This window comes from Lates calcarifer, linkage group LG4 (assembly GCF_001640805.2).
Source record: "Lates calcarifer isolate ASB-BC8 linkage group LG4, TLL_Latcal_v3, whole genome shotgun sequence".
NCBI classification, from domain to species: Eukaryota; Metazoa; Chordata; class Actinopteri; family Centropomidae; genus Lates; species Lates calcarifer.
Window position 1 is genome coordinate 9,108,279 of NC_066836.1, and position 20,267 is coordinate 9,128,545.

Consider the following 20,267-nt stretch of genomic DNA (forward strand, 5'->3'; position numbering starts at 1 on the left):
TATAATACATTGTACAATATATGTATATATCATATACTGTATTTAAGCTAGCCTGTTGTATTTATTCATTAGACTTTAGATTGTAGATATATATAGATTGTTTTTTGTTCTTTAAATTGGAAAAAAAAACTTTTATTCATTTAGCATTAAAGTAAAATGCTTCCAATTATTGTTAGTTATTGTTTGGTTACTCTGGTCTCTTTAAATTGGGGAAAGGCTCTAAGTTGTGATGTGAGATGCTTGTAAAACATCTGGCATCAAAATGATACTGACAAATATGATTTAGTCTGTTTGGTGTAACAATATTGTATATTAGGAAAACAGTGATGGCACAATAATAATAATGGAAAAATTACAACTAATTTTATATGTAAGAAAAAAATGGAAGAACAGAAAAGTTATGTGAAATCTGGGGGAAAGAACTTAACTGCTGTCTTGTGTTTCCGTTGAGTAACTGTATATTAGTACGTGCTCTATCAGTGCAATCAGTAAGACAGATGTTGTGGTTTTTTGCGCCATCTAGTGGATATGAGAGAAACACTGCAGGGTGAAGGAATACACTTCAGATGTGCATAGATCATCCTGGGTCAAACACCCCCCCCCCCAAAAAAAGAAAAAGAAACAAAAAAAAAGAAACGAAAAAAAAAAGGAAAAGTAAATGAATGCAATCAGAAACAAGATCTTGATTGGACCATTTTATTTTTTCAAGGACACTGATGAAGCCAAAAGGAAGATCTCATTTTTCTTATTATACACAATGTCAAAAACAATGAGTTATTTTCTGATTACCATCACATCAACATAACGCACACACATTACCAGCTACAGTCACTGAAAGCCAGGGGTTTGGTACAGAACCTGGTTTACCAAAGGCATCTTGAAGTTTGATCTAGGTTTAATTATAAAACCATCATGAGGGCGAGACGATGTCGTACCTAAGACACCTTTGGGAGGCCAGCTTTAGATATACTTAAGACTATTCAGTTTCCCCATGTTAGATTCAATGTTTATACTCTCTGTCAGAACTTCACGAGAAGGATAATTTACAAGGAAAGATTTCAGACAATTCACAATTAGCCATGGTCTGTCATCTCTGCGGAATGATGCATCAAGAACAAAATGTGTCTCCATACATGTCACCAACAGTACATTAGACTCAAATATCGCAGCATTTTGCACTTGGTGCCCACATCCACTTTGTCCTACTGGCAGCCAAAGGTTGAGTAAACTCAGAAAAATAATCTGTTTACCCAAAGTTAACATAAAATGGGATACAGCTGAAACACAGTATGGCTACCATCTGACAATTATTATAAAGCTTTAATGGTTGCTTTGTTGTGATGTAGCAGGAGTCTAATATCATCTGCTATTCAATGTGCACTCTACACACACACACACACAAAACTCAGTTTTATACATACATAAAAAAAACTTGAGGAATGTCAGAAAATAATTTGGGACACAGACATGAGCGGTAAACATTTGATACACTATTGTCAAATGTCTGTACATTCAAAACAAGACAGTTTAATAAAAAATAAAATAAGAAGATTTGTAGAGTTATATTTCTGTGTAAAATAAAGATATTAAAATTCTGTATCCCTAAAGTTGATTATGTAATGGAGTCCATAGTTTCTAGACAGAGTTTTGGGCACCAAACCACATGAGGTTGCCTAAAATACAAGTCAGCAGGCCAGTGCATCTGCACATTTTACTTCCCAGAAAGACCTCTAGTTTACCGATAGTGATGTTACAGCAAATATTAACAGCTGCTATTGAGTATAGGGTAATACTAGTGTGATGCCCTATAAAAATAAATTCCCCTTTTCTGTCTAAAAAAAAAAACTTTTGGTTTCTCTGTCTTCCAACATCCAGTTTCTCTGTAAAAACTACTGAGAAGGATCACAGCATGGTCAAAACTCAATTCAAAATGTAGAGGAGACTGTGGGGAAAAACAGGGAGTTCTGGCTGGCAGCTATGTTTAGGAGGCTCATGGCTTTTACATATAGAAATCCTACTGTCATAACATTTTCAGAAACTAAGAAAATGAATGACAGGATAACATATTCAGAGCAGATCTGCTGCTGTGACCTGACTCTGTCTGGCCTCCCAGAAAGCACATCCAACTGTCCTGTTACCTTACGAATGATTCCAGATCAGTAATCTTTGACTTCTTCTTTAGGAAGCCTGACAAATACTGTACTTGGGCCACTGTGTGGATTAAGGACCACTTACTTATTAGCAAGCAAAGATGCAAAAACAAATAGTGACAGACCAGGCTACAAACACAACGGTAAACACGCTCATGCTTCACAGGGAAAAGAAAAAAAGAAAAAAAAAATCACTTATCCAGTGTACACACACGCACACACATACACATATTTTCAAATACTCTAGTGTAATTTTTAAGTCATCATTCATCCAAGAGTGGTCGGAAAAAACGACTGCTATACAATTCCATTCATGTGATACAGCTACAAGTTGTCTTCACGGTTCTGAAGACCAAAGACTGGTTGCTGTTAGGAAACAGATTTTAATATAAAAATCATGTACATTTCTGTTTGTGTTGCCCATTTAGCTCAACCATTGCAAACGTACAGCGTCCACTCAGATTATCCAACAGCTGCAACCTTCATGTTTCTTATGAGACAAAATGATGCACAAACCTCTCTTGCATGAATGATGGGTTAAAAACGATACCAGGCAAATAGAGACATTTAAATAATTTACGATGTATTTACACAATAATCCATCTTGTTTTCCAGCAGTTTTGTCTTCTCAGCCTGTGAATGCATCTTCTAGTCACCCATCTTTACTTTCGATGTCTGTGGGAGGAAAAAGAGAAACAAGTTATTACAAAATTTTAAATGCAAACGCAGCTAGAATCACTGTGTCTAAGAAACATATTTATCTAGACCTTTACTGTCAAAAAACTATGGATACATTCCTCCTCTGAGGAAAAAAGGAGCATCTGCAAAGACATAGAGAAAAGGAGCCTGTCTCATTCACCTGCAGAATGGCTACAATAACACCAAACAGGCCAATGGCGCTGCCGAAGATTTCCACAATGAGAATCTTGACGAAGAGGCTGGCGTTCTGGGCGTCCGCCAGAGCTGCTCCGCTGCCCACGATGCCGACACAGATGCCACAGAACAGGTTGGAAAAGCCCACAGTCAGACCAGCTCCAAACATGGAGTAACCTAGCGGCACAGAAATCAGATGAGTCAGAGATATTCGTGACTAATCCACAAGCTAAATGGCACATGTAAACATACTAAAAATTTATGTTAAAACAGCCAATGTTTTTTCAGGTGGATGGTTCTTTTTGTGACTTGGATTCTTTTTTTTTTTTACCAGCTTGGTAGTTCCTTGCTCCAATGGTCTCAGGGGTTGTTCCACTGAAGTTCTGGAAGATGAAAGATTATTTTTAGAACCAACCAACCATTATTGCTCTGGTCATATTAAGCATCCTTTATGTCCCATATGTATAATACTTGAATTTATGGCTGTGCTCATTGCTTACCTCAGCCATGTTGCTGATTACAATGGCCATGATGATCCCATAGATGGCGACAGCTTCGCAGAAGATAATGCTAGAGGGAGATGAAAGCCAAACAGAGTGAAAATGATTTGGTTTTAAACATGCAGCTGGTTCTCTCTACACAGCGCTGCTGTGGACTAACAGTAACAAACTGTGATCACGGGTGCATGGTGGAAACGTTAATTCACTGGCTTCCCCTGACAGGCATACATGGTCCCTCATTCATTCAGTGAGCCTACCTAACCAAATTCTTGGTCTTGATTCTTGGAGCCTTGACACCACCACCAATGATGCTTGACCCAGTGATGTAAATCCCCCTGAAAAACAAAAGCAACAACAAGCACATCTTCAATATCACAGAAAACTACCGGGAAGATTAAGGAGAAGCATGCCCAAAAATTTACTGATCATTTACTCTCCTACTGTGACTGTTAGAAGAGGTGGTGATGAGCTTTATAATCTCTCAAAGCGAGATCAGTGATTAAATATGAAAATCGGTAATCCGGCCAAATTAAATTCCAGTATGGATACAATATGCTCAAGACTCGACACACCAGCTCACATCTGAACGGCATTGTGAACTGTGTGTGCCTGTAGCTGTTGATGTGTGTCCCTGACCACTGACTCTAGTCGGCTCTTATCAGCAGCTGTTCAGCCAATTCTGCTTGTTGAAACTGCATCAGAGAGAGCCTGTGAAAGAGCTCTTTGACTGGCTGGTCACCCAAGAGAACCAGTGATTTCATCCATTTAGTGCAGTTTTTTCTGTATTTTTCGTTTCTGAGCGCTCTTCTTCCACAAGCAAACAACAATGGGCTGATAACAGCTGAGTAAAGGGAGGCAAACGGATAGTTTTTGCTTGTCTCTCTGCTGTGTTCCTTTGAGTACAGACACGTAGTGTATATACAGCTCAGTCATCTGTGGGCCCCAAGCTGTAGTCTTTATGGTGTGTTCAAGTGCAACTTTTAACATAAGACAAGAGGCAGTGTAAGGCTGTGCATCAATCAAGCTTTTTCAGTGATAGTTCTTCTTCTGGTCGATTTATAGTTGAGACCCTAAGTATAGGGACAGCAACACATTTTTGTTCTTCAGGCTCTGAGCTTCAATTACATTAAAATGCATTGAATGAATTGTGTGTGACATATACCCTTTTAAACACATAGTGCCCAAATAGAAAGGGTTCGAAAGTAATTGGACACTGGGCTGCTAAATGTTTCTTGGGTCCTTCAACATTTATGAACTTAAGAGCTCACACGTGACTCACACTTGATTGCCATTTAGATTGAGGTGGAGTTGTCTGTCATATGAGGAGTAATGAGGCGACTGTGCAGCTGAAGGCAGTAATGAGACTCAAAAAAATAAAAATGCATAATTTATCAGACATATTAAAGGCAGCTGGTTTGCCAAAGATGACAGATGACTACATTCTGAAAAAGCAGGTGTGTACAGGAAAACCTGGTAGACCAGGGAGCACAAGTTTTGTGGATGGAAATTCAAGAATATTCTCTGGGTTGGAAGAGGACGTTTCCTTGTCAGCGGTCAAGAGAATTGATGGTCAATTGAGAGTTGATGACCAGAACCATAGAGGATTCTCCATAAGATGCAAAACCCTGGTAAGCTTCAAAAACTGACAGGCCGGCTGCAATTCACAAAAACATACCTTTTGAGGTCTGGAACAAATTCCTGTGACTGATGCAAAATGATGCAAAGAGGAAAAGTGTTCATCTCATCTATCAAACATGGTGGTGGTTCTCTTATGGCTTGGACATGTGTGGCTGCCAATGGAACTGGCACACTGGTAATTACTGATGATTTCAGTGCTGATGGAAGCAACAGAAGGGGTATGTAGGAGAATTGCTTGCGCAGATTCAGCCAAATGCATAAAAACTGAGTGGACAAAATTTCATCATTCAGCAGGACAACGATCCTAAAGATGCAACCAAAGACATTTTCAGGATTCCTTAGATTCATTCCTTTTGGTTGAGGCCAGACCAAAGTCAGAGAGAATGGGCAACAAGAAAGAGCAGAAGGTGGCTGCAATGACAGCCTGGGAGAACATCACCAGGGAAAATACAGTGTCTGCTGATGTCTATGAGTTGAAGACTGCAGGTCATCATTGACTGCAAATGATTTTCCACAAAATGTTAAACATGATTATTTTGTCTGACTTCATGTGTATCTGTCCAATTATTTCTGAACCCCTAACCTTTAGCCACTATGTTATAATGGCTCTACCTCCCACACAGTTCTTTCTGCATTGACGCAAATCTAATCAAATTAAGGCTGAGATTTGGCACTTTAATAACATATCCATTATTTTATTTCAAATTAAATGTGATGAAGCACAGAGCCACTGACATTATGGCTTATGAGTCACCAATTAATTTCAGAACTTAAAAGGGAACACAACTCCATCCAAATGATACTCAAGAGTATTCCTGTATTACTAATTGTAAGATTTTCCAGTTCCACATTTACACATAATGTTCTTTCCTGAGTGTTTCGGGAAAGAGGATATTATTAGCTATTGCGTTTGAGGCTTTCAAATACCACCACCACTGCTTTACACATGAAAGAAAGCTAACAGGAGGCTGTAGTAAACACTTTAAACCATGTTTCTGGTTCGGTACTCACCAGGCAGCTCCCACCACAGACAGAGAAATGGCCAAGCCAATACCCAGATTGGCCCACATGAAAGGCGAAGTCTCTGTCAGGAACCTGTGAGTAAAGAAGTACAGCTGATAAAGACTCTATGAGGAAACACTACCAGTGTTTACAGTACCTTGTAAAACTAACATGAGCAGGTAGAAAAATATTACTGTATCATTTATTTTCAGCAATACTGTTTAGCAGTGTTGAACATAACCACAGCTCCAGCAGCAGAAAGTCAAGCTTCAGATCACATCAGCCATATTTGGTTTGACTGCAACATGTTCAGTTCTAGCATAGTACAAAAATTGGAAGTTTATCTTAAAAAGGAATCACATTGTTATTGTTAATGGAAAACTGAATGCAAGCATCAGATCACTAAACCACCAATTCAATAATGAGAAATTCTCTCACAGTCCATGTGCATTTTGGCAACATACAGGCAGATCTGGTAAAAATCCATCCATCTATTGCTCACTGCACCACAATGTTTAATTCCCCAATTAGAGAATATTTCTGACAGTTCTAACTGAATGAGTACATTAAATACACATTTGGTCTCTAAATGTAGTCATTAGTTACAATTAACAACGTTAATTAACTAACCACATTAACAACCCTAGGTTGAGCCAAGTCTCTGAAAGCAAAACTACATTTTCATAATCTTTTATACTTCTAGAATAATAAAAAAAAAAAGTTGACTTTTGAACTGTCATGTGAAAACAGTTTAGTGCCACCCTATCAAGCTATCAAAGATGGAAGACTAGCACTGAGTCTGTCACAGCAGTGGAAGGAAATACTTGAACAGCGTTGTTGGTAGCATTACTGCTGTGTTGTCTTCCACTACTGCCTTGTAATTGTGCAATCTGGGAAAAGTCAGTGTCTGTTTAGTGGCTTCTACAACCTCTCAAGCATACCCCAGCATATAAATCTACTTTTCTGGTAGGGATTACTGTAAGGAAGGTTTATACCACTCTGCTGAAAAGGTGGACTGAATATCAACTCAAGCAAAAATATCAACAGAAACTCACATTTTTAGGTTATAAAATTTCTTAGAGCTTGAGTAGTCCTGTTTGGGCCAGTGTTTGAGTCCAGAATTTTGTATTGTTTTGTCCAAAAAGCCAGTAAATCATACTTATTATTAACCTGCCATAAGTAAGTTTGTCAGGGATTGTTACAGGGTTTGTGCTCTTGCATCCAGGCTTATCAAACGATGATGCCAGGTGCATGTGGCTAAAATCAATTGTCTCATTCACAGAAAAACTACCCACACAAGAGGCTGACAAGATGCAAAAAGAGTAAATTATTTTTTTTTATGTGTAAAAAGTGACACTGTGGAAAAATATGACTTTCACTGAACGTTTTAGTCCAGACCATCGCTAACAACTGACAGACCCATTAACTCTAAACATAAGAATAAACTTGGGTTTGTACCAAGATTACTTACCATGCCACATCAAAGCGGAACCCAAGGTCAAATATGGTGTAGCAGATTCCTAAAAGAAAACAAAAAACTTAGTTTTAATTCAATTGAAAGTGGGAGAAAAGGTCTGCCAGGACCACATTTCTAAGTAAGCCTAGAGTACATGACTGTTATCACTGCATTAATAATCTTTTCCCTGCACTGTGCGTGAAGCAGAGTCACATTAATGTGTTAAAGTCGTGGAGAGAAGTTGCAGCTTCAGTGTGATAGCTCACTCTCACGTGAAAACTGCTGCAGTTCCTGTTTGGGACCGTTTAAAACCAGTTAGTTGTTTGCACGAATAGCTAACCGGCTAATGTTAGCTTTCATTGACTGAATGATTTAAAACTATCGAAAGAATACGAAGCCATGATCTCATAACAACTCCCACCAAAAAAGCCTGACAGTATTCACCACGAACTGTAAACACTGCTGTCCAGCGTTTAAAGCACTGATATTTTCTACTGCAAGCGGTTAGCTATGAGCTAGCCGACATTAGCATTGCGTTAAGTTACTGCTAGCGAAATGCTAACTTAGACGAAAGATAGTACCGCTTGTGTTGTATGTTAGCACATGAAATTTTGAGCAACAAATCGCGCTCTGGTGTCCTATTATCACCATGCATGAATTACCGTATCTGTGGGTGGCAAATTAACCTGCCAGTAGAAGCTAGCAAACAAAATGGAAACAGCCGCAACCATTCTAGTCCCATGATTTAGTCAGGTCCCCAATTACAGCTGTCAGACGCAAAACGCGATTTGCTACAAAGAAAGAACGACCGACCTCACTATGATTGCTGCATAAGTCTATGAAAGAGACGAGTTCATTCATTACTTTCAATATTCTGACTAATTTTCATGGAGAATATTATCTTACCGACGATTAGTATGGTGCTCCAGAAGGCCAAAGTGACCCCCGTGTAAAGAATGGCGTGTCCGTTCATCATCCACTCTAATAGCATCTATCCGGCGGGGATAACCTGCTGGATCAGCAAGATATACTTGGCCCAAATTTAAAATTTGACGCCAGTAAGGCAAACCTAACGAAATAATAGTGTGTCAAGAAGCGCTGTGAGCCGATGGAGGAGGAAGAGCATCAAAAGGAGAAGCTGTCAGCTGATCCAGCTTGACTAGCATGTGACCGGGGAGAGGAGGGCTGCGTTCGGTTATGGAGTGTTAACTGCATAGTTTATTCTAGTAGAAACTGAGTACATTTACTCACATACTGTACTTAAGTACAGTTTTGATGTATTTCTACGTTACTTAAATATTTCAGTTTTATACTATTTTCCACTTCGACTCCTCCAACAGCTGTAGTTACTAGTTATTTTTCAAATTAAGATTTAAACTAAAAACACACGTGATAAACTTATAAAATACAATACACTTTTACAGATTAACTCAACGACTTACAATCTCTGTCACATTTCAGGTATCTGTGAGTTATTTGCAGTTCGAAGTAGAGGCACACATGGTTTTATTTAAACAACTATTTGAGGCCGAAATCAACAAATTATCAATATTTCACAAAAAAAAAGTCGAAGAAACGAAAAAAGTCCCAAAAAGTGAAAACACCACTGAACCACTGAACTACACTATATACCTGTATATTAAGTTGTACAACAATATAATCGTCCTAACACATTGCTGTATCACAGTGAGGGGACATTTCATTTTACCTTTTATATTTTCAGTATATTTTGCAGATAACACTTCTGTACTTATATGTAAGAGTTATTCTGAATGCAGGATTTTGAATTGTAATGGAGTAGATTCACATCATGGTATTAATACAACAATATAATAATCACATAATGTAGAATACAAAAGTGTAACCGAATGCGTCCCAGAAGGCTGCATTCCCCACCGGAGTGACAGCCACCTGCAGTGTAGGTAGTGGTCACTAGATGTCACTGTTGTAAACTGTATGACTCACGACAGACGACAGAGAATTACACCCGTCTGTTGGCTTTCAGCTTGGTTACAAAGATTCTGTAACAACAGAGACATCCCTAATAAAGGAAGAAGTCTCTTTTCTGTGTCAAGGTCTACTGAAAAATGGTACAGTGCTGCATTATGGGAAATGTAGGATACAGCGACAAAAAACAAACAAACAAACAAAAAATGATACATCAGCCTAAATATGAATACTAAATCATTGCAACATTCCTTTTAAGTGTGTTTTGACGTTTGGTTATACTTGATCTTTGAGTGTAAAATGTGATGATCCACCAGGGGGAGACCTTTCCATATCTGTTATCCCTCTCTGAAGCACATCCTCATTGAAATGTAACTGGATGAGTTCAAAATGTTTGTGTGTCAAGTGTGTTATGTGAATGTTTTATGACATAAAACAAACAAACAACAACTAATCTAATCAAACCAACTGTGACTAATACTTGTGGGATATGTCTGTGACAAAATAATAATCTTTGTTAAACAATGAAGGCATGTCAAGTGTCTTTCAGGAAAAATAAAAGATTGACAATGGGACAAAAACATTTAGCAATCTTTGCTGTGAGAGTGACAGTTCAAAGATGGAAACAATCCAGAAGTCTGACTTTTCTTCATTAATTTCGACACAGACTTTCTGCCAGTGCCTCTTACCTCCAAGGATAATGTGTTCCCATCCTCATCTCATAATTCTAGTGGCAGCTTCCACCTCTGAGGCCACAGGAATCACTCAGCTCTAGAAAGTATCAGCTCTGTCTTCTGCTCCGTCACAGATCAGACATGATTTAATGAGGACTGCAGGCCCCAAAGGCCCTGAAGTCAGCTTATTCACACCAGCTTGAGAAGCGATAGAGTCTCTTCTTCTCCGTCCAAGGACCAAACGGCAGTCACCGTTTTAGGTCGTCTCTCGGCAGGAATCACAAAATGAGTTCACAGACATTAATAACACCGATGGTACTTGAATACTCAAGGGCACGACCCTGAAAGACTGATACAAAAAAGCTTTTGTACCGCCAGTCTGAATCATTACAAACTTCCCATCTGATGCCAAAAGTAAAGAATTGTTGAGTTAACGTGGAGGTTATCTTGACACCAGCTAAGTGTCTTTACTGTGTAAGTTAAGGGATTAATACTGGTTCCTTTGGTGTCAAACTGTCACTATCTGTTGTTGTCTTAAAATTTTTTTAATATAATATATATATATATATATATTTTTTTTTTAAAGATTGACAAGGCTATTTACAAAAAGCACTGCATGAATCTTTGAACCCAGGATCTAAAACATGCTAATTGAACCACTCTGGACAGCATTTGCATACTGTGTCACAACACACTAAATTTACTTTTTTCACAGAACTTACTGTACACAACAAAGAATGTGCAAAGTGCTTAAATGCCAAGTGTGATAAGACTCACTTAGCCACTGCAGTTAAAAAAAACACCTTGTTGTTTATAAGCCCTCAGTTCAGCAAAATAATAAAACATGTACTGTGCTCCTCCTCTTTAATAAGTCCTCTGTGGATATGGTTCACTATTTTGTTCCTTAATAAATCACTTTAAAACTGACACAAAGAAGCTACAGCCTCTTCCCACGGTATCACACCAAACACTTCCTATTATTCTCAGCCATCTCTCCATAGCCCAGGTTTTATAGATACAAGTGAAGTGTTGTTTTTGTGCAGCCTTTCTGCAGAGAAATACCTCATCCATGTTTATTAACACTTGATGAAATTGTGACTATAGCCTGTCATGGTGTTTGTCTAACCTGAGGCAGTTCTTCTCTCATCCAACAGCCTCCCTGCTCCTAACTTGGCTGTCAGTCTGCGTTGTGCAGTCAAGAGTCCTGGACAGTGGGAAAAAAAAAAAGAATTTCTAAAAATGGCCCAGACTTTATTTTTGCTTACACTTTATGCAATTTTTGGTTGTTATGATGATCCCCACTCATGAGCTCCAGTCAACAGCATGTTCCTCCATGCCCTCCAGCGCTACACCACAAGAGATCAGGATTTCGGCATGTCTGGACTGCTAACTGCCTGAGGAGTGTATACCTGTCAGGAGCTCAAAGACACCAGTGTGGAAAACATCCTGGCACCAATGGACATTTATTTTTGTGTGAAATACTGATAATAAATCCTCTACTACTCACCATTTAGTCTCTTCATTCATGTATTAATTTATGTTCAATCACAAAAACTGAGCTGTTTTGATCATTGGATTGAAAAATGGTTTCTTCTTAGAGCAAACCAAAAATAAAGTATTTATTTTCCTCTTGTACTGACTGTTCATCTCTGGTTGGGTTTGTCCTATAAATAATTACTCTTTAACTTAATGTCAACAGAGCAAATGCCAGCCATAGAAATCAATTTCAAAAGGAATAGAAATTGATAAGGAAAATTCATACTTAGTCCAATGTTTCAGTCTCAGAAACAAACGAACCACATGGTGTTTCCACAGTATATTCATTCTTTCAGTGTTTTACATAAAAGTCTTCTTGACCTTCCACATGAACAGTTAAAGTATACTTGCAGACCAGATTTTATGAAAATAGACAATGTGCAAAATACAAGCCTATTAAAGTGTAAAAATCAACTCCAACCAGCTCATTTTGACTCTGCTGGTGTAACTGCCGGGCCTCTGTGTAGTGCTGGTTAATGAAGCAGATGTCTTTGGAGTTTTGTTCTCTGTTTGTTCTGACAAGGGCAAATAATAAAGGAGGCAAATACGGGCATTCAAATATTTTTGGAAACAGAAATATACACTGTGAACAAGGAAAAATAATATAATGTATTGAAGGGGACAGAAGAATTTCAAGGTGGAGATAACAGAAGGGGAAATGAAAGAGGAAAGTCTTTCAATTTTGCACATTGCAGATATACTAGTTTTGGAGGCCTTTGTTTCTTGGTATAATTTGATTAATTTTGTGTATTTATACCAACAAGAGGTTACTGTACATGTGACCCAGTTATGTTTGTGTACTACTGTTCATTAATATTGCTGTTGATACGGCTGTCGTGCTCTCTGTTGATGTACCATCAAAATTCTTCTGGTTTCACACAGAGGCAGACAAAATCAGGCTTCTCATTTCTAGCTGGAGACCATCAGTGTTCTCGGCTGAAATGATGCCCGTTGCTGCAGATTTAATCAGCTGAAGCTTGTTGGATAGTTAAGCTAACACTGGCTCTATGTATTGGTTGAAAAATGCTCTCTCTGGCAGACTCACTGACAGTGTTATACACACTGGAGCAGGTGTCTTCTTGTCCTCATCTGCCAGGAAAAGATGAGGTCTTTTCATGTGATGGGAAAGGAGATGGCACTGCTTAAGAGTTACTTCTCAAAAACTAATACAACACAGCAATATTTTACTTTAGATTACTTTAGATTTTTTCCTCAGCAGCATGCAAACATGTGAGAATCAAAAATTAAGGTTGTTTTGGATTAATATATGTCTTTCACCATGCCTCCAACATTAATAAATCACATACAGCTGTCTTCTGTTTAGGCTGTAACACCATACTGTTTATTAATTATCCAGAGCACACACTACTCTGCTGTGCCACCACAGGAGACAGTACAGCTGCTTATATGTACATCTGAATTTGGATAGAGGTGTCTTTGCCAAGGTCTGCAAGAGACAGCAAGTGTTTGTTTTTCTTACTTCACTGACCAACATGTAAGCCCTCTTAATTAAACCTGACTACTCGCTAACCTTGCTGCCCATCTCATCTGTCTCCCCCATCAGGTCTTCCTTTTACGTTTCTAGGTTACATTCTACTCGACACTCCCCAGGGCCAGTTTGACCTCCATCTCTTTCAGCCTGGTTTTTCTGTAACTTCACATTTCAGTCATTAACGTTCAAGCACAGTTGACCTCCAAACCTCTGATTGTTTGACAACCTTGAGCAACATTCAGGGTTGTTTTTATGTTGAAATGATTTTTGAAACCATACGAAATAACGTGACATATGGTCCACACTGCTGTTTTCATGTTAGATGACTCATTCAGAAAATGGCGTTAACACAGCCTCAAATTCCTTTATTACCCAGCATACCGAAAGGCTAGCTCCAGTGCCTTTTATACAACCTGTTCAAGGTTGCACCTGTATTATGCCTCAATGTTTTATATAAAAGAAACAACAAATATGGATTGAGAGGGCATTGTTATTCTGCTTGTAAGCCAGCAACAGAGGTTTACAGTGCAAAAGGTTATAATACATCATCTGAGCAGCGCTACCTCTTCAGGGCAATCTGGACTCTACAGTGACTTGCTATTGGAAAGTGACAAGAAAGGCTGGCTGGACCGGGGCTAGCTGGTTAGCATGCTTTTAACAGCTGGAGACAGTTCTTGGCAAGTAAAGGAATTTAATGCCAACGTTGGCTATGTAGCAATAGCAAAAACTTACATATAGCACCTTTAATTTTGTCCTATTCTACTGTTTGTAGACTTGTTGGTTTGTCAGCACTGACATTATAAAATGCGCTGCGATGAGCTGTGGCTGGTAAGAGATAACATGTTGGTTACCCAAGAGTGAAATCTGAGTGTACAAAAGGGAAATCCTTTGAATGTCAGCTTTATTCTGCACAATCAGCAGAGCACAGGATTTTCCTCAATATGAAACACCACCACATTCACTATACGGCCAAAAGTCTTTTGGATATATACTTTTGTGTACCTTTAGTCTGGGGTGTTTTTCATTGTTGGGGTTATGCCTAGCTGCACAACTATGCAATGAGCAAAAACATGGTTCCAGAAAAGGTTAAACACACAGAGTTGGCCTCAGAAGTTTTTACTGGAAGCAACTGTGAAGCGGTGAAAACTGTACTGGACTGGCTCAGAGGAAGCAAATCCCTGTTCCCAGATTCCAAACTCTCTTGGAGAGCCTTGCCAGAGATGTGGAGCCTGTTATAGCAGCATATTCATGCCCATGAGTTTGAAAAAAGAAGTGTTATACCCAGGTGTCCACATACTTATGGCTTTGTAGTTTTTTTCCAGCTTATTCATAATGCAGACCTTTGGAATCACCCACTGGCATGCAAAGAAACAGCTAACTATGAGTGTGCATGCCTCACTGAACATTACATAAAAAACAGAACATTAGTTTTTATTTTATAACTGACCCTATCAGCACTAATGTTAATGCATGCAGCTTAAAACACATCTCTTTATTGTACTAAATGACCACTACTCATTCAAGGCACATCTTCCCCATATCACGGGCCCTGAGGCCTTTGTGTTTATGAATGTGTTTACAGGCACACTGGATTCTGTAGAATAGCCTAAAACAAAGTCAGCTCTTTTTTGTGCCATGCAGTTTGCATGCATACATCCTCATGCCCCATCCCAGGTATAAATAAGAATATAATCTAAATGTTGTCATGGAAACAGGACATGTAGAGCACAATATATAATAGAACACAGACATTCAGGTTATATAACCATATGCTGAGGTTTTTTTTTTTCATGACAGGGGTCAGAATATGAAACACACACGTTAATCAGTTTGAAGCACATAAAAACGGTGAAAATGAGAATGACATAGTTTAATATAGTGAGAAGATGTTCTCTCTTTTCTTCTCAATTTACGCTTTTCCATCCAGTTCCTTTTGTCAGGTGGAAAAGTTGATGGGGGGGGGGAGAAAAAGAAAAAAAAACACATAACGGTCCCATTGATCAGTGTGCAGTTCATTTACATATATGATGTGCACAGTCCACTGGGTGGTTCATTTCACATTAAATTCAGGGAAAGCACATTGTGTTCTCACGTGTGCTTCATTTAGATCCCTCTCCCCTATCTCCCCCCACGTTGCTTCCATTACAAAGACACCCTCTAAATACAAATGTCCCTTCTTAAGATGCTGACAAATGCCAAGGGTTAATAAAACAGACAGGACAGAAAGCATAATGTTCCATTCAAAATCATCAAGCTCCATTAACAAAGCCCCATTGAATGTGTTTACATGCACACCAACTACCTTGTTATTCTCTGGGGTACTCAGGTTTTGCCTTTTTCAGCTGGCACTTTTAAAGCAATATTACATAATCCTGATTAAGAAGAATATTACAGCAATGAGATAGAATATGACCAGAAACATGAATGTCATAGGTTTTCATGATTTCTCCTATCTTGTCCTTACATGTACTGAGAGACTGGTGTCTAGAATTTAAGGTACATCACATTGCCAGTCATAAAAATTAGGCTTTAATCAGGATGTAAGCTTTCACACAAATCAGTTCTGTGTATGTAATCATCACTCATTGACATCAGTAGGAATAAATTCTGGCTGTGGATGCTACAGATGCAGCTCCCCTCTGCAAAACAAATAATTTGTCCATCTAGCCCTGAGCCACACAAATTAACTATCTTTAGAAAAGTACACTGAGTCTAAATAGTGGCCAGAAAAAAATCTGTTTTTGCATTAGTCCCCTGCTCATCAACTGCGCTCATGTAAGCTTGTGTTGTATTCCAAAGAATCATTCTGATAAATTCAGGCACTTTTGGTTGTTAATTTCCTGACTTTGCTGAGGTAAACACATGACAGAATGCAATTTGTTTATTTTTATTTTTACTCATACAACTTGTTCTCTTTAAGGTAGAGTGGCAAAGCGCCTCTGTGGACTCAAGCAAGGGCTGTAGTAGAAGACCACATCAGTCAGGTCAAAAGACAAATTCAAGTCTGAGCAGTTTTGAGATTGAGTCACGACCAAGTACAAAAACAAACAACAACAATCACTGTGAAAGCCAACTGTGATGTAACTTCAGTCTCTCAGTAACTTGTCTAAATGTGGCATCACTTTGCTAAAATTGCAAGATGTGCAACGAGGGGGCCTCAGAAACTTTGTGGATAAAGTACATAGCTAAAAATCATATGCAGGGATTTTGATCTCAATGCACCTGTATGTTCTCGCACTAAGGTGTCATAACATGTTCTAACATGAACCCTTGAATGCATGTTGCAACCCAAAAAAAATAAACTTAAACCTTTTTTTCCAGCTGTCCTTTTTCCACGAACTTTTTGAAGCCCCCTCGTATAAGCAACAGAGCTGAAGTTGAAGAGAGACATAGAGGAGAAGAAACACAGAACAACTCTATCATGATACCAGCATGTTTTACTGTAGCTTGTGGTTGTTATCTACATGGGTTTCACAATGAAGTTGTTCTGTACGTCACCTGTGTTTCTGAAGGTCTGACCTCTACATAAAGCTACACTGCACATCTATAATGAGAACACTTCTTTGTAACATGGCAAGGTCAAATCATGGAGAGTACTCTTTACCTGCACAGCTGAATGACAGCAAAGCAGCACTTCCAGTCTGCGACAAGAGCTGCCAGTGACGTCTGTAGCCAGGGACGCAAACAAACAAACTAACAAAAATAATGTTGCATCTTTACAACAGAGAGCACTGGGCTTTACTCTAATGCTTTTTGTGTTTAACTGTGTTTTTTTTTAACTGTGAATTAAAAAAACAACTAATTTAATAATTTTAACCCCCAAAATGAGGCATTGCAACCTCTTTTCAGCTCTGAATGAAAACTATCAAATGCATCCTTCAAGTGGAGGACTTTTTTAAAGGATGAGAGCCACAGTGTGGTCAACATAGAGCTAATTTTAATGAGCTCCTTTTGAACTAATTATAGTAATGATAATTATATGTAATAAAAAAAAGTCTCTATTGTTGATTCATCATGAATTATTGAAGACCATAGTTCAGTTGCTTTAATCCATTCTTAACTCCAATCTCAAATGCAGCCCTTGTAAAATTAAATAATTACTAAAATGCAGGATAAAATAACCATGTATCCACTTTTACTTTTGCAAAAATTTGAACAAGAACAAACACTCCTCTCTGTATAATTTCTGAATTTGTTCCCAGTGTTTGATAGTTTAATCAACAACCAACCCAGCATAGTGTAATAAACCAGTACCTTAATGAATAACCCACCGTGTATAATTCATAAATCTTTCTCAGCACTTTGATCGTGTAATCAAGCATGCAGTCCCTTTGGCTCGGATGCCGTTCCTCAATAAATCATCTACCTGAGTGCTGGTGTTCTGGAACAACAGGCAGAAAGAACCTAATGGTATTTATCTGTCTGGGCTGGGCAGCCAAATGTTGATGGTGCAATGTTCCCTGTAATTGTATTTATAATAAGTGGGTATTCTTTGGCATCTGTGTCAGTCCATGTTTTACTAGAAATGCTATTCTTGTTGTTGTAGCCCTGCATGTTATCACAGCAATACTAATTTGTGTATTTTTGACTCCCTGCCATTGTCTGATTGTCACCTGCCTCTTTACACCTGTCTGCTTGTTCTGCCTCCATCATGACATCACATCAGTCAAAGTTATTAAAGTAAATATTTAATGCAGAAAAATGCTGTCAGTAAAGATATTGCTGCAGGCATAAGCATAGAAAGACATTCTAAGACAGAAATAAGTTGAAATAAAAGCATAAAACCTTAATTACTCAAGACTTGGCACAATCTATTGTCTGTCTCCCCTCCTTCCTACACTGCCGTATCTGCTGTTTTCAGCAGTCAGTGAGGGTGTGAAGCACCCCATCAGTCACGATTGATTTAAATGGGCTTGATGAGCCAAAGCCATGCTTTAAGCTTCCAATGGCTGATGAGGGACAGAGACACTGCTGTGCTAGTGATCATTTAAGGCAATCATTAGCTGCCTGTGTTCTTAAAGAAGAAGAACTACTGATCAAAAAATTGACTGACTCTGTCCATTCCCAGACAGGACAGACTTGAAATGCTGCCTTTGTGTTGTTTTTGTACATCTTTTATCATGGCAATCTGCTGTAAGATATTTCAGTTCAGCCTCATTATAATATATAATAAGCTACTTACAGGAATATTTGGCACTGGTCACTATATGAGGATCAAAAGCCTCCCATTGCTTGTGTTAAGTGGATAGGCCAACCAAACATTCTAGATTAATGCAGACAGACACATTAATTCAGTTTAAGTGGTAATTTAAATTTGAGCCATAAAAAATAATTAATTAAATAATACACCAGAGCAAAGTTGATGGAAATTGTTCTCAAAGGTCCAAAAAGTGCCCTTATTAAAACTCTGGATATTTCTTTGATGTAACTAAAAATGTAAAAGCTTTATTAAATGTAGGTAGAAGGTCAGCAGAAGACTGCATTGAATTAGCTAGGGCTGCACTCAGGATACTAAACAAACTATCAAGAAGAAGCTTGAATTTCTGGCCATTATCCAACCCCATCACCACAGGGGACTGCTCGGATGGACAAATGATTTCCCTGGGTAGGCACTTTATTTTATTTCTTTAGCAAAAAGAGAGGGTACTACAGCTGCTGCTTTATGTGTATGCATGTCAATGATACTACAGCATTAGTAACACAATAATATGCCAGCGATAACTAAGGGTGGGGGTTGCTGTAGCGCCCTGGCAGTAAAACTGTCTGAGGATGACGTGTGTAGGAAATCAACTTTTCCCTATTCTCACGATGTAGTGATTGTGGTGCAAGTGAACCAGTTGTTAATCAATGTGATTTTTTTCATTGCCTACCCATAACAACATCACCTGTCACCTGTCTTAATCCTTTGCTACCGTCATAATTACCACAGCTGCTAGAGGGCTTTACCACTGGGATGTTAACAGATGGCTGAAACAACTGATGCCATCCTACTTAGGAGGACACCTCCCACAAAATGCTGTCCAATCATGTCTAAATACAAAAGTAAGGTTGGGCAAAAAGCCTGTTGTCAAAAAAAAAAAAAGTGACCAGTCATGATAAAGTGTTCAGTGGGGATAACACACCTTCAAACCATTTCTCCTCAAAAAATTTCATGGTGTCTAAAGATGTGGGTTGAGATTTTTCAGATGCTGACAATCAAACAACTTTGTGTGAAGAATACAAAAACTTTTAGTTATCTATGTTTAGACTAAGAGATAAAAGTGCTGATGTCTTTGTGTTTAAGTCCTTTCAGTAAAATTTACATTTGAAAAGCAGTGAATCATTTCATTGTGAGCGCTGACAGGAGCAGAATAATGATATAAGAGGTAGGTACCTTGAATTGAACATCTATTTACAAAAGGTTAAATATCTAACAGGGTTCTGACTGAGAGGCTTTGATCAGGTTAGGGTAGGTTATACATACATGTTCTTTTTGTTTTATTTTACAATGATCAGCCTTACTCCTGCAAACCACTGGCTCCTTTATCTCCTGAGGGGCAAACTTATCTATGAAAGCTCACCCTATCTTTCATTTCTTAAAAAGCTGGGATCATTAATTCATTGTTTTCATTAGATATTTGCCTTGAATTTGAAAACAAAAATCCATCTGCCCTAATATTTTCAACTTTTGATTTCATGACATGATACATGCCACACAAAAGATGTTGGTGCCATTTCCTACTTTCACCCTGAAAACCAACAAACCTCCTTCACCCCAACCATGTCACTCATTTTAAATCTGGTTTGCTGATGCTAATCCTCAGCATCCTCTGCTTTTACAGAACAATCAAGATTATTTCTGCTCAGTCTGAGTCAGTGCAGTGCAGCGGTGCAGATTCAATTCAGCCTCCAGCTCATCTGCTCATCTCTCACTGGTACTGACGGACAATTTAAGTTCTTGAATTAATTTGTTTTGCTCAAAGATTGGTTGATAATGTAGCTGTTTCTGCCATTAACTAC

The 20,267-nt window shown here is 38.5% G+C and overlaps 1 protein-coding gene across 1 annotated transcript; it reads right to left on the reverse strand.

The window, feature by feature from the left end:
- Nucleotides 1-682: 682 nt before the first annotated feature.
- Nucleotides 683-8,797, reverse strand: atp6v0b (ATPase H+ transporting V0 subunit b). The gene is made up of 8 exons (XM_018676276.2): nucleotides 8,526-8,797; nucleotides 7,635-7,683; nucleotides 6,173-6,256; nucleotides 3,781-3,858; nucleotides 3,524-3,593; nucleotides 3,355-3,406; nucleotides 3,010-3,200; nucleotides 683-2,825 (listed from the first exon to the last, which is right to left on the reverse strand). Exons 1-8 carry the CDS (start codon nucleotides 8,608-8,610, stop codon nucleotides 2,799-2,801), a joined length of 636 nt encoding a protein of 211 aa, XP_018531792.1. The 5' UTR covers nucleotides 8,611-8,797; the 3' UTR covers nucleotides 683-2,798.
- Nucleotides 8,798-20,267: the final 11,470 nt, after the last annotated feature.